Source organism: Echinops telfairi, unplaced genomic scaffold (genome assembly GCF_000313985.2).
Source record: "Echinops telfairi isolate 266 unplaced genomic scaffold, ASM31398v2 ScPeMD7_45;HRSCAF=164, whole genome shotgun sequence".
NCBI lineage: Eukaryota > Metazoa > Chordata > Mammalia > Afrosoricida > Tenrecidae > Echinops > Echinops telfairi.
In genome coordinates this window covers 366221-381735 of record NW_022103943.1, presented here as the reverse complement: position 1 = coordinate 381735, position 15515 = coordinate 366221, and the positions used below count along the sequence as shown (strand labels likewise).

The following is a 15515-nucleotide window of genomic DNA, read 5'->3' as shown; positions in this document are numbered from 1 at the left end:
ACAGAAAATGTTATACTACATCAGACATCATTTTGTGAGAAATGTGTCTCAGCTTTATATATGTACATATGTACCTGCATGGTATGTGTACTTCTTACTGAGGACTTAGGTCAAAAAAGTAAATTCAAAAGCCATGAGACTAGCTGCTATTTTTGATTCCCAACTACGTCTGAGTGTTTAAACACCACTGATATCCAGTTAATTTCAACTTACTGTAACCACATAGGACAGAGTAAAACTGATCCATAGGGTTGCCTATAAATATTTTATGAAAGCGAATTTTCTCATCTTTCTCCTGAGGAGCCACTGCTGGGTCTAAACAGTCAGCTCTTATGTTAGTTGCCCAACACTTTATAGTGTTTAGTACCTTAAAATTGAACTAATACCTCTTTCTTGTTATCTATTTATGGGTATGAGGACACTTTTTATTACTATTTTATGGATGCTTCTTGAGTTAACCCACTGCTTCTTGAGTTAACCCAATATTTTCTTGAAAGACTACGTAAGTTATTTCTTCACCCCAAATTACTAAATATAATGAGTGTTTTTGCTATACAAAATCTTCAATACAAAGACCCTACCACCACCTATATCCCACTCCCTTCAAGCCTAATTGTTGACTTGGTGTCCCTCCTTGATAGAAATTCTAGAACAGTCAATGGCTAAACCCCTTATGAAAACTTCTGTCCCCAAATCCACTAGTGCTCCTTGTCCTGGTCTCTTCCACCTGCTTAATAGAGCTTGTGTTGTTGGAGCCAAGATGCCAGATTCTAACAGGTCTTTATCCTGATCCCAGGTGGGTGATGCAGCATTAAACAGTGATATTTGTGATCTCCTGCTCACCAAGCATGGCATTTATGTGCAAGCCATCAACTACCCAACTGTCCCCCGGGGTGAAGAGCTACTGCGTCTGGCGCCCTCCCCACACCACAGTCCTCAGATGATGGAAGATTTTGTTGGTAAGTCCCTAACATGCAGTACTCCCCCTACCCCATTCAACCCAGGATTTAGAGAATAGATGCTGTTTAGCTTAATAAATATTCCGATATTACGCGCCAGGCCCTATACTATGGTTACAAACAAATGAGACTCATAAGCTTATAGGGCGCCAATTTGGTTGGGAAGGACATGGTGGACAAGCAATGACATCAAGGGATGACCACTGCTCAATAAAGGTAGTGCATGGGGGAGTGGTGGGAACAGAGAGGAGTCTGACCCAGCCTGTGAGATTCAAGATGGGCTTCATAGTGTAGATGACACCTGAACTGAGTCTTGCAAGATGAGTGGGACTGTTTTAAAAAGGAGATGATGGCCTGGAAGAGAGCTCTATCAAATTCATTTTATATGTATGAAAATTGAGGCACAGAAACATATAATCACTGGTCAAAAATCACCCAACTATGTTTGAACTGGGGAGTCTAGGTTCTACTACCTCTCATAGTTGACACTTCCAGGGCCTTTGTCCATTAGTTTCTGTTGCTATGTGCTTTAATTATAGAACTCTCTATATATCCAGATTGCCAGAAACAAATATGAGAAAGAAACACCTTGAATTTACCTGTCCCTTAACCCCAGTTAAGCCACCCTGAAATCTTACTATACTGCTCTGTAGAGTCTCTCTCAAATCTGTATTTTTTTCCCATTGACATTTCTTTGATTCATGCCAACTTGATAACCTCCTAACTAGTTTTCCTGTTTCTGTCTTGCTCCTCTTCAATTCCTTCTCCATACTGACCAGAGGAATATTTTCAAAAGTACAAAATATTATTCCTTTGCTTAAACATTTTCATAGTTCCCTCTTGCCTGGACTCTAGAACAGTATTCTTTAAGGTGAAGTATGCAAGATGACTCATAGAAAGAAATAAGAGTTTTGAATTTCATCATCTTTTAATCTAAAAAATAGAAAATTTTGCAGTACAGTGACCCTCAATATACAGATTGACAATGATATACATCATTGTATATCAATAAATTTATAAAGATTCTAAGTACATGCAAAAACATTTACACCGAGTGGGACGTGTAGTTCAAAATTTAGAGACTATTGACCTATAGAATTGAAGATCTTTAGCATGGCATTCAAAGTCGTCCACTTGTTGGCCCATATGTCCTCACCTCTCTCCCCTTTTAGTTCCTACCTTTTGCTCTACTTTCTTGCCTGTAGGTCTTTGCTAATATCATTCCATTCTAATTGAAATGCCCTTCCTCACCCCTTATTCTAGCTTTCTTTTCTTCATCTTTTAAACAAATATTGAGTGCCTATTATGTGTTAAAACACTGTTTTAGGCATTGGGGATAGTGTAGTAAATAAAATACACAAAATCACTGCCTTGTGGCATTTACATCTTAGAAGAGAAAGGCAATTTTTAAAAAGGTAAACTATAGAGCACATTCATTGCTATGGGGAAAATGAGAAGAAGGCTGAACAGTAAGTGTTGGAGGTCACAGGACAGCGTGGAGGAAGTATATAGTTTTAAATAAAGTGGTAAGAGTAGATGCCATTGATGTGACATTTGAGTAAAGATTTGAAATTGGTGAATTAGTAAACTGGGCATACTTGTATTTCTAAGGAAGCAGGAAAAGCCTAAGTTAGGAAAGACCTTAAGAGATAAGTATGACTATTATTTTTTAATTTGAGGAATAAGGAAAAGAACATGGATGGAGTGGTATAAGCAAGCAATAAAGTGATAGAAAATTAAGAAGTAATGTGAGGCTAGACTATATAGATTGTTAGGCCTATTGGAAGGATTTTGAATATCACTCTGAAATGGAGAGTTTGGGGAGTATTTGAACAGAGAAGTGACATCATCTAACTCAGATTTTAACAGATTCACTTTGACCTCTATGTTAAGAATAAACATAAGGGAAGCAAGAGAGGAAGCAAGGAACCCCGTTAGTGGATTATAGAAATAGTCCAGGTGAGAGATGATGGTGGCTCAGACCTGATGGTAACAATGGAGATGAGAAATGGCCAGACTGTGAATATAGAACTAATGATATTTGCTAATAAGTTGTCAGAAATTGAGATGGGGAAGGCTATAGGTAGAGCAGATTTGGTGGAGGGTAGGAAAATCACTAGCTCAGTTATAGTCATGGTAAAAGTGCTTATTAGATGTCCAGGTAAAGATATAGAGACAAATGGATATATGACTGGAGTTTGGGAGAAAAATCTGGGCTTGAGAAAAAAATTTCCGAATCATCAGTAAAAAGATGGGGTTTAAAACTATAAGGCTAGACAATATCACCAAGAGAGAAAACATTAAAAAGGGCTAAGGAACTTCCTGCCATTTAATCAGTTTTCTTCCTCTGAATTCCTGTATCTCTCCCACCCACCCCCAACTACCAGGTTTCCTGGTCACAGCACTAATGACACTGTCATTATTATCATCACCATCTTCCTCATTAGGTTTGGAGTTCCCAGTCAAATTGAGTAATTTCTCAGGCCACATGTCCTGTACTTAAGTATTCCAGGCCAAGACAGTATGGCTTCAAATCATATCAAATAAGTAGTTTCCAATATTTTATACATCACATAAAATATATACAAATAGTAACATCCATGGCACACTTCTAGCCCTATGACCCCTTGTAGGGTTGAGATTAATCTTTGAGAATCTGTATGTGACACAAGGATAAGGGAGCCTATCCAAACCAATCACTGACCTTCTGTCCTCTACCACATTAGAAAAGCTGCTGATGGCATGGGCTGAAGTGGGGCTGCCGCTCCAAGATGTGTCTGCAACTGCCTGTAATTTCTGTCGCCGCCCTGTGCACTTCGAGCTCATGAGTGAGTGGGAACGATCCTACTTTGGTAATATGGGGCCTCAGTATGTCACCACCTATGCCTGAGAAATCAGCTGTCGGGGATCCTCACCCACCTACATTTCACATGGGGTTGGGCCTCTCTGCTTCACTATGCCTTTGACTAACCTGAACCTGAAAATAAAGAGCAAACTGCAGCATATATAGCTCTTTTTTGGACATGGGCAACTGCACTAGACCTGACTTCTTCAAAGAAGTGAGTCATGAAGGAACAAAAGATCATTTGGTCCTTTAATGATAAAATTTACTGATACATAGACTCAGAATGAGGGACATGGTTAAAAAAAAAAAAAAGCATGCATTGACCTGCACAAAAAACTAGAACCCTTGGCATATAACTCATTCCTGATGGTTTCAGTAAGAATCCAAGGATCGAATTTTGCTGGTAGTCCTAGAACTTTAAATAGCCTTTAAAGTCAGGTGATAGAGCCTGCCCTAACCAAATTGCTTGAAGGTGAGAGTGACTCCCTCAAACTTTTCCAGAAGGGGAGAATAGATATCCCTCTCAGTTATCCTTTCCTTCCCACACCTTATAGCTTGGTTTCACAAGGAGAAAAAATAGGCTCGACTATGGTGAGAAACTTGTTCAAGGCAATGCTCCCAACTTTCTAGGTGAGAGCAAATAAAAAACACCCTTCCATAAGCTAATGAGGCCATTTGCTGAGGTTTTTATGGTACAGGTCCTGCCTTGTAGCTCTGAGAGCTGAGGACTGTTATCTTCTCATCGTGTAGTCTATTTATTGCAGCTATGGACCACACATATTGGGAAACTACAATTTAAGGTCACACTAAACCTACCTCCTTTGCTGATCCATCTTTGCCTTTATGGTAAACACCACGCCTCCTTCTTCTCTGAAATTGTATAACCAGGTCACAGGCAGTGGACATAACTGGTATTAAGGTAGCTCTTCAAACTAAATTTAATGGAGCATATCTAAACTATCAACATGAGGCTGTATGTGTTGAAACATAGACTTCATTTATGCATAAATGCATTTTCCAACAAGACAGGATGAGATGAAAGCTTACTGGACAACTGACTCCCATGTGCTTTTGATAGGAAGATGGAACATGGGGTGGGGAACTGGGTTAAAGAATCAAGGAACAAAATGCTAATCAATGAGAGGCCAAGCAGAAAGATGAGAGAGAAAGGGTGGCTTTGGAAGATAAGAAAGGGAAAAGGAAGGGCCCTTGAGGGAGGAAGAAAAAAGAAGACTGGGTGAAAAGGAGGCAGCATGGGGAGTCTAGGATGGGAAATGGCATCCTAAGACTGTAAGGGGCTGACTGCGCCAGCTATTTCTAGTTATAGATTTGTTCATCTGGGTCACCTCCAGAGGAAGAAGTTACACTGGGAGGAGGGGTCAGTGGAGGGACCTTGCGGTCTGGCACACATGTAGAAACAACGGCCTAGGTTGGGCCCAGGTTTATTCACAGTCCACATCACAGATGGCTCCCTGTGGCCCGCACAGAGGGGGACAGGCAAGGGGTGCCCCAGCACAGACTTCCAGCACAAGGTCTTCACCTCTTTTTCATACTTGGACTCTAAAGCCTTGGCCTGCACTGGCCCTAATTTGGCTGTTACTTCCCTTTCTGGGAACATTATATTCACAGGAGCACCCATCAGGCTAGGATACACCAAATCCAGACAGATTTGGGGATGGCTAGAGGATGGCTGGCAGTAGCTCTTCAGGTTCTTCTGGCTTCTGTTGGAGCCAGCCTGGCTTGGCCAAGGCCCGGTTGAGCGCACATGGGCCTTGTTTGGACATGTCTTCACCTGGGTTTGATTGATAAGCCATAGTGCTGACCACCTGATGACTGGATCTTGTTCAAGATTAACTAGGAAGTTAAGAATCTGGGAGGAAGAGGCTACACAGAGGTGGGCATTGTTTTGTGGATACAGAGGATACACTCAAGACTGCACCCATGGGGAAGAGGTCAGATCCCATCACCTCAGGTAGCAGGAAGGAGTCCTGGAATGTGTCTATGACCAGAGTCCTGTCCTCTAGCACATATTCAAGCCAGAAGCCATGGTTGAAATAGTGGGCACCACTGACTTCTGGCCAGCAAGTGAAGGCACATTCTTTCTTTGGTTGGAAACATCGGCAACTACCAATGAAAGGCCCTACATGGGCCTCATCCTGGCACCCTAGGACACTGAGTAAGCCATCTATCCACTTGAGTCCTGAGTCCTCTTCAAAGAATCCCTGAGGAGGAAAGAGAAAGCAATATAAATGATAAGCAGAAGTCATATGCCTAAAACCAAAAGAGATGTAGACAAATTGCTTTATTTTACAGAGAAAAAATTTGGTTGTTCCAGAAGACTAATGCTCAAGATTACAGTTTACAATTGTAAGAAATGGAATTAGTTGTCCATCCTTATTGATACATGCTTATCTCTTCCTTCTGCACCAGGTTGCATTGTTCCATAAATGCCAAATCTGAGTTTGTTTTTTGGCCTAATCAAAGCTATTCCTAGAATTAGTTACCAAAGGAACAGCAAACAGGAAACTAAAACTGATTGCTTCTAGGGCAGCGGTTATCAACCTGTGGGTCACAACCCCTTTGGAGGTCGAACAACCCTTTCACAGGGGTTACCCAATTCAAAATAGTTGCAAAATTACAGTTATGAAGTAACAACAAAAATAACTTTATGGTTGGAAACTAAAACTGATTGCTTCTAGGGCAGCGGTTATCAACCTGTGGGTCACAACCCCTTTGGAGGTCGAACAACTCTTTCACAGGGGTTACCCAATTCAAAACAGTAGCCAAATAACAGTTATGAAGTAGCAACGAAAATGATTTTATGGTTGGGAGGTCAAGAGGAGCTATATTAAAGGGTCACGGCATTAGGAAGGTTGAGAACCACTGCTCTAGGAAGTAGGGCTGGAATTAGGAAGACTAGCCTTTTCATTTCAATTCTCTGGCACTATTTTTTAAATGGAGATCTAGTGGCATAGTGGTTTTGCATTTGGCTGCTAACCATAAGCTCAGCAGTTTAAAACCATCAACCATTCCATGGGAGAAAGACAAGGTTTTCTACATCCATAAAGAGTTACAGTCTCAGAAATCCACAGGGGTAGTTCTACCCTGTGTATCCTACCCTGGGTGATCATGAGTCAGAATTGACCCAATGGCAGTGAGTTTGGTTTGGGTTTTCTGTTGTATAAAAGCTCTCATTGAGCCCTAACCACAAAATCCTACCCCCTACACTCACCCAGCTACTCCAAGGACCCACGTTTGAATATTTCCTTTGGCTCTGATCCCCAATCCATTTGTCCAACCAACTCATTCATTGTAACAAATGATTGTAGAATATCTATTAGGTACCAGATATGCCAGGGATAAAGTGGAGATCTGATCTAGCCCTAGGGACCAAGGAGGTTTCCTTTTAGGAAGTGATCTGGAGCTGAGATGTGAAGGCTAAGTAGGAATAGAAAGCAGCTGTTCCAAATGAGAGGACAACTTCTATGATAGGCCTGTGGATGGAAGGTGCAATGGAACCAAAAGACTTAAGTGGAGGAGAGACTAGGGGTAGAATACTAGGCTGGGAGAGTATTTACAAGCCCATACAAGCAAAAGATGATGGTTATTTAAGTCACAAAGCCAGAGGCAAAAGAGAAAAAGCACAGAAATTAAGATTATTTGGAGCTGGAATCAAAAGTACCGGACTTGCTTACCAAGTAATTATGGGAAGCAGGGTAAAGGAGGAAGACCATACTATCACTATTCTCAGATTTCTAGTTGGAACAATTAAGGAAATGATGGTGAAATTTAGGGAGATGACAAGACTAGAAGAGTAGGTCTGGTAGGAAGTGAACATATTCTACTATTTTGGAAATACTGTGTTTATCATGTGACCAAATACTATTAGCTCTCTTTTCCTTGGAAAAAAAATTCAGGAGGCATATTTGATAAACCTGGAAAAGTTCTTAACTGAGAAGGTAAGACTCATACAACTCTTATCACAATCCATACATACATCAATTGTGTAAAGCAAATTTGTACATTTGTTGCCCTCATCATTCTCAAAACATTTCCTCTCCACTTAAACCCCCGGCATTAGGTCCTCATTTTCCCCCTCCCTCCCTGCTCCCCGCTCCCTCATGAGCCCTTGATAATTTATAAATTATTATTTTGTCATATCTTGCCCTGTCTGACGTCTCCTTTCACCCACTTTTCTGTTGTCTGTCCCCCAGGGAAGAGGTCACATATAGTTCCTTGTAATCGGTTCCCTCTTTCCAACCCATTCTCCCTCTACCCTCCCAGTATCACCACTCACACCACTGGTCCTGTAGGGATCATCCGCCCTAGATTTCCTGTATTTTCAGTTCCTATCTGTACCAGTGTACATCCTCTGGTCTAGTCAGACTTTCAAGGTAGAATTCATATCATGATAGTGGGAGCAGGGAGGAAACATTTGGGAACTAGAGGAAAGTTGTATTTTTCATCATTTCTACATCACCCCCTGACTGGCTCGTCTCCTCCCTGAGACTCCTCTGCAAGGGGGTCTCCAGTGGCCTGCTAATGGGCTTTGGGTCTCCACTCCACACTCCCCCCATCATTCACTATGGTAAGATTCTTTGTTCTGATGATGCCTTATACCTGATTCCTTCGACACCTCGTGATCGCATAGGCTGGTGTGCTTCTTCCATGTGGGCTTTGTTGCTTCTGAGTTTGATGGCCACTTTATTACCTTCAAGCCTTTAAGACCCCAGACGCTATACTTTTTGATAGCCGGGCACCATCAGCTTTCTTCGCCACATTTGCTTATGCACCCATTTGTCTTCAGTGATCCGTTCGACACCTTGTGATCACACAGGCTGATATGTTGTTCCATGTGGGCTTTGTTGCTTCTGAGTTAGATGGCCGTTTTTTTACCTTCAAGCCTTTAAGACCCCAGACGCTATACTTTTTGATAGCCGGGCACCATCAGCTTTCTTCACCACATTTGCTTATTCACCCGCTTTGTCTTCAGTGGTTGTGTCGGGAAAGTGAGCATCATAGAATGCCAATTTAATAGAAGAAAGTATTCTTGCATTGAGGGAGTACTTGAGTGGAGGCCCAGTGTCCTTCTGCTACCATGAACCCCTAATAAAATGATTTTTTAAAAAACACGAAGTACCAGCCACTAAAAATTTTATATGAATAGCAGTGGAATATTGTCAGATACCAGGTTGCTCCTTTGAAGCAAGGGTTACAGGACTATTTCAGTTATAGATGACCTAATTTCTGCTATGATTTTAAAAAGCCAAAGCCAGCATTGTTTGATCAATGGAAAAATAAAAGAACTAAGTTATAGCATTCCTAAAAAAAAAGAAAAAGAAAAAAGAAAACTCTATGGAGCAGTGTACTTCACAGACATGAGTTCGTCATGAATTAAAATGAGCGGATTGTTACCTGGGAAAAAAAAAAGAAGGTAAGGCATGCAAGTATATGATGCTATCAAGAGAAAATAGAAAGATCAGACTTAAGTGAATGCTTGGTGAGGAGCAAAGCAAGGCGGTACTAAAGGGCTTGTATATAGTGCACATTCTCCACTGCCTTCCACCTGCCACATACCACCACCATTCTTTCATTATCTCATGTCCTGTCATCTTTCTAGCTGAAAGCCACACCTTCGTCTGTATCTCACCAAGGAAGTTTGCTATATATTGAGTAGGACTGTGTCAGAATAAGTTACCAATCTCTCTTTTCATGAAGCAAGTCAAGATGAGAACTGGTTTGGAGATTCTAGAATAGTGGTTTTCAAGCCTGGTTATACAGTAAAACCACCCTAGCTTTTAAAACATACTATTACCCTTGCCTCACACCCAAGAGACTATGATTATTTTGATCTAGAGTGGTGCATTGGTATTGATATTTTTGTAAAAGCAATTTGTCTGATGTGTAGTCAAGGTTTAAGAACCACTGGCTGAGAACTTAGGTATGAGGTTATGATAAGAAAAAGACAGAAGGGAAAGAAAGCCTACCAATTCAGGGCATAAAGCAAAACTAGAATGAGAATAAACTTTGAAAAGGGCAAAGGAGAAAACTTAGATAGAGTGGGTAAAGTGTACAGTGGTATTGAGGCTGAAATTGGAGACTGAGCACAGACAAGAGCCTTGAATGCCAAGCATGGATATCCTCTCTGCATCACAGATTTACAGAAAGGTATCCAATATTTGTGAGAAGGAAGAACAGTTTTAAGGAAATGACCAAGGCAATAAGAGATTTGAGGTCCTTGAAATCTAGATCCTAAAGGATTCTGCAGTTACACCTCCTGCCATTCATCTCCCTCTCCTCTCTAACAAGAATGGGACTTGCATTTCCACTGGCCTTTCACTAGAATGCTTTGCTCCCTCTCCTACCCCAAGATTAGTTCTATTCATCTTTAAAATCTAGATATTTGTATGTGCCTCCTCTGATATCTAGACTAGCCTAAGAATCTTAACTCTTGGATCCTCCAGTCTCCTGTGTTCTCCCTCTCTATCTCAGTTGTAAGGACAACATTCTATAATTGGATGGTTGTATGTCTATAGCCCACCGCCACCAAACAGAGAACTTCAATAGCCTAAGAGCTGGATCTAAATCATAATAAATCACTAGCACACAGCTCAAGGCAAGGCCAAAAGTAGGGTCGATAATGCCTACTAAATGTGCCATCAATCATCAGTGTTTTGAAGATAGTATTGCAAATTTTGCTCTTTTTTCTTGAAATAACGTTCCACCAGCCCGAAACCCAACATTGATTGGTTGGCTAAGCAGAACCATTGAGGAGGTGGTTTTAGGCATCTGCAGAGAACCTTATCTGATTGATTGCATCCCATTGATCAATCAGACGGTGAGCTGTGTTCAGGTCACCCAAGATGATCACATGGCTGAAAAAATATCGAGTGGGTTATCAATTGGACAATCAAGAATGGGAAGCAATAGTCCTGACTTCACAAATGTTTTCCTGAACCACCAGAAGCTCAGCTAGGTCATTTCACATTTGGGGGCTTTCTAGCCAATATCAATTCATAGTAGCCTACTGCTGCAAATCTTACTTTAACTTTGCTGCATTTCTACCAATTCTGGCATTCAAAGGTCACATTGATCCCAGTTAAACTTAGCTGCCTCATTGATCTCTACCTAATGGCATCTTACTCTGGTCCTTCAAAGTTGAGTTCAGATATACCATGGCCTTTAGGAATCGTCTGCGTACTCTAGCCTACCCTCACCTTTCTTGTCCCTCTCTGGAACTCTTTGGGTCTTTCTTGACTAAGACTTTTAATTTGCCTCTATCCCTTACCTTCCTAACCTCATCTCTGGGTTAAGAGATTAATATACCCACTTGACAAGAGAAAAGACAGGTAGGACTAGCCTTGAGACTGATGAATGAAATCGGAAAGCAGGATAGGTGAAATATTTGACTACAAAATCCATATTTGTGTAGTTTTACCTTGTTGCCACAGCCTTTTAAGAAAGCAGAGCCTAATTAGGTAAACATATTGGTGCACACAACACAGTGGAGCTAGGCATATGGTTAGGCGAAACCAAAATCAAACTCACTGTCATCAAGTCGATTCCTCATAGCAACCCTATAGGACAGGGTAGAACTGCTTCTGTGAGTATCTGAAACTAAAATGCCTTGTCTTTCTCCCAGGGAGAGGCTAATGGTTTTGAACTGCTGACTTTGTGGTTAGGAGCCCAATGTGTAACCACGATGCCACCAGGGTTCACCTAGGGCTGGTCACTTAGGATAAACTCAAAGTTAAGTCTTGCTGCCCAGGACTGCAGTACCTGCCAGCCGCCAGGAGGGCTTCTGCTCAGATCCGTAGCAAGCAATAGACACTCATCTTAAAGGCCAACCTCTCAGGCTTTCCATGGTCTGCATGGGGGCAGTACATGTTTATTAATGTCAAGGTCTTCTCCTGTTCTTCCTATGTGCTAAGGAGAAGAGAAACTCCCCACTCAAAAAAAGGAGCGTCATTTTCACACTTCCCATTACCTCTCCTTACCATGTATTTTCCACTTAAATGGCCATCTGTCCAATCATCTGTCCAATGGAACAGAAAGGTGTTAGAGAGACATAAATGAGCTGGCATATAAATTTCAAGGACAGTGATGACTACAGGTGAGATAGAAAGATGGGCATCTATGACAAGGTAAATCAAGTGATGGTGTTGCCATTCACAAAGACAGGACACCAAGAAAAAAGAACAAATTGAGGCAAATAAGTTCAGCTAAGCTGTTTTTGAAGTATATATGGTAGTGAGAGCTGGACTTCCAGGCTAGCACCCCTACTGTAATGATAGAGAACTCAGGGTTTAGAATGGACAAGGATTTGACTGAGGTCACATAGTGAGTAGTCTAGTCAACACTAGAAAGCAAAGGCAAGTCTGAAAACTTTTCCATAGTGAATGCATGTTTATAAGGTAAAGTTTGGAGACAACACACTTGCAAAGTACAACCAGCTGCAAAGAGATATAGGCCATTAACAGATCTTGTGCTATGTAAGGAAGGCCTGAACCTCACTATCCATAGCCTGAAGTTCCTCTTGGGTGAACTCATTCATGTTTCCATAGCAACCCACATTCCCATTCTGAGTTGTAAGCAGGCCACTCAGACCCTCTTCAACAGTCACTGGGGTACAGCTGTCCTTACAAAATGTGGCTACACCTGGAGACAAAAGAATACTCTCAGCAGGACTGACAGCCTAATGTACACTCTATCTCCTTTCAATTGCTCCCACAAACCTGAATCATTTTTATAAAGTGTGGCTCTGTTACAAACTCATGAGAATCTGGGGAAGCTCTATTCAAACTTGGGTGCCTCAGTCTCTCCCTCTATAAAAGCCACAGAATAATACTAACAGTGAGTATTCTAAGTGTTTTATATGGATACATGTTAAGTGCTCAGTAAGTGTTAGCTATTATACTCTGCTTGATGGTAGGGGTTGTTTTGTTTGGTATAATTATCATATAGATTAATTAATTTACTCTTGGTAAGAACCTTAGGAAATAGCCATTATCTGCATTTTTCTACTGAAGATCCAGAGGCACAAAGAGTTACTTGCCAGAGGGAACAGAGCTAGGAAGATGTAGGAAGTTAGGCTTCAGAGCTCACACAAGTAACCCCCACACTAATGTCCTTCTTAGGCCCCACAGGTTGATTTTTTTTGTGGGTGAACAAAAAAGATTTACTGACAAATCAGTGGCAATTAAATAGAATAAAGGTTTGTTGGGGAATAAAAACTTCAGGTGAATCTCAGTCTTCCTGCTCCAGCATCAAGCTCTCAGGTCGTTCCTCTTTGACCGACACCTTTGACGATGGTGGGGCCTTGCCAGGCAGCCCAGGCCTTCTCAGGGCCTTGGGAGCTGTGATATTCTTGACCAGGTATGTGGAAGCTTGGGGGGTCCAGTGGTGCCCTTACTTTTGGGCTGAGCTGTTGCCTTGGTTTTTGGCTCCTTCCCAGGCCCCTGGGCAGCCACCCCTTTAGGAGCCTTGGCTGTGACTGCTGCCTTCTTCCATACCAGTGAAGTAGCATTACTCTTGCCCTTGGGGACTTTCTCTTTGGAATTCTTCCTGCCAGCATTTGTTTTCTCCACAGGTTGATTTTATACATAAAAATGATACTTCATACAACTTAATTTTATTGGTTTGAGCTCTGTTGTGGACTAAAAACCTAAAGCTTTTATTATATTCTCAACAAGTACTGGAAGCCTTTCCCTCATATTTCCCTCCATCTCTTATTAAAGAAAACCCCTGGTTACCAGCATAGCCGGTTTTGGCTGAAGCTAAAATAGGAGTTATAGCCCTCAACAATAGCCAGGGGCTCTGTCAGCACATCCTCTAGAAAAAGAAAAAAGATTAAGTCAAAGATAGAATGAAGACTCAGGTACTTGCTTGGGCAGGGTCCGGACGGGGCAGCCCCCAACTCCTCTCTGGCTCCTCAGGAAGATGAAACTTCACAGTCCCCATTCCCAGCCTTTTGGGAAGATGGATGACTTATTGAACTATACAACTCCTGCCCCAGCACCCCAGGAAGCTATTTACTTTCCCAGGTTGATCTGCATAGCCCCTTTCCCCAGCACTTCAAAGAGCAGGTCTTCAAACAACAAGACGACCTCCCAAGGATTGCCTCCTGACTCAAGGCCCTGCAGCTGCAAGCAATAAAGCAATAAAAAATGATCCCTTCTGTTAACTTCCTTAGCTTGAACCCTATTTATCTTCCACCGCCTCACCACCGACAGACTGCGGCTTTACTGACCTAACTCTTTAGGTCACAGAACTTGTCCTGGAGTTTTCCCTCACCTTAATAAAGCCTCGCTATACTTATTCCTTACTAAGCCTTATCTCCTTCTGTGCCTCCGTCTCCAACCTCTCACTACACACAAAGGCCTAGAATTTCAGCTGTAGGTTAATTCCTTGAACACATGGTAGTTGAGAGGGAAAATGAAGGGACCATGATGGTGCTAGAAAGGTGGGGAATACAATAGGAATTGGTAGAAGAGGACACATTACCTAGGAGGAGGAAAAGAGTCAGAGCTAAAGGTGGAGAGGGCACAGAGTGGGAGAAGGATAGGAGAAGTAGGGAACTGGGAATTTGAGAGGGAGTATATTCAGGGAGCTGAGAGTATAGAACAGTGGTTCTCGGACCTTCCTAATGCCATGATCCTTTAATACAGTGCTTCATGTTGTGGTGACCCCCACCCACCCAAAGGGGTCTCGACCCACAAGCTGAGAACCGCTGGTATAGAAGAAGCTAGTTATGAGGAGTGTGTGTGGGATAGGGAAGGAATCAGGAAATTGAGCTGGGATGGAAATGAATGGAAGCAAGAAGAACTTAGGGGATCTAAGTTTGGGGTCTCTGGGTGGCACAAACGATTACAAAGAGGTGCCTCGGAAGGCAGGTCTGGAAATCTGCTTCTGAAAGGTTGGAGCCTTGAAATTTTATGGAGTAGTTCCACTCTGAATACAGGGGAACTCCAAGAGTGGTGTAGCCTCCACTGCGACTAACAAGAAGCTTAGGTAGGAGAAAAGGTAGGAATTGGGGGATTTGAACTGGACAGTAGATGGGGCTATCTACTAAAGGGAATTAAGGATCTAAAATGGAGGCTAGAGAGCAGGAAAGGGAACTCTGAATAGGGAGGTGGATGATGAATCCACCTTACATCAGAGGATGTAAGTGGGGATGAAGATTTCCAAAGAGCAGAGGATATCTAAACTGAGGTGGCACAAGGAGGTTTAAGGAAAAAGTTTCAGGATTCTGAGCTGTGGTCTGGGAATGGAAAGTAGAAAGAGGTGGGTCAGGAGGCAAAAACCTATCGTAAAGGGGAAAGTGTAGTAACGTCACTCGTCACTTTGGTCTCCTGAAGACAGACAATGTCGGCATCTAGCTCATCCAAAAGACGCCTCAAGGGCAGGGCCCTGCCGTTGCTGTGCCCTTGGCTCCGTATTCCGTTAATGTTCCAACACGCCAAGCAGAACATTTTGAAAGCAAACTGCAAAGCCTTCTGGGCCACAGCGCAGGAAAGCGCCAGCAAAACTACGGACGCAAAAGACTAAGGCCCTCCCACAACGCACATTTGCACAAGTGTCTTCATGCGTGAGCAAAAGAGTCCTTACACGAAGGGCGGGACTTCCCTTGGTTTTCTCTCATCGGAGAAGCCACTGAAAGAGCTCAGTGGGTGGTGCTGACGCCTAGGAAAAATGAATAGAAGGAGCCCTTT

The 15515-nt window shown here is 42.3% G+C and overlaps 2 protein-coding genes across 2 annotated transcripts in view; one reads left to right on the top strand and one right to left on the bottom strand.

Moving 5' to 3' along the window:
• Window positions 1-3964, top strand: part of ALAS2 (5'-aminolevulinate synthase 2) — a 46673-nt gene extending 42709 nt beyond the window's left edge. The window contains exons 9-10 of the mRNA XM_045290643.1: window positions 797-959; window positions 3686-3964. Of these exons, the coding sequence (XP_045146578.1) occupies window positions 797-959; window positions 3686-3849 (327 nt within the window). The 3' untranslated portion in view covers window positions 3850-3964. The remainder of the gene's footprint in view (window positions 1-796; window positions 960-3685) is intronic.
• A 1182-nt stretch (window positions 3965-5146) lies between these two features.
• Window positions 5147-15275, bottom strand: APEX2 (apurinic/apyrimidinic endodeoxyribonuclease 2). The gene is given in 7 exon segments (XM_004717682.1): window positions 5147-5675; window positions 5677-6025; window positions 10609-10679; window positions 11584-11730; window positions 12255-12465; window positions 13555-13635; window positions 15140-15275. Coding segments are annotated over 7 exon segments (1524 nt in total).
• Window positions 15276-15515: the final 240 nt, after the last annotated feature.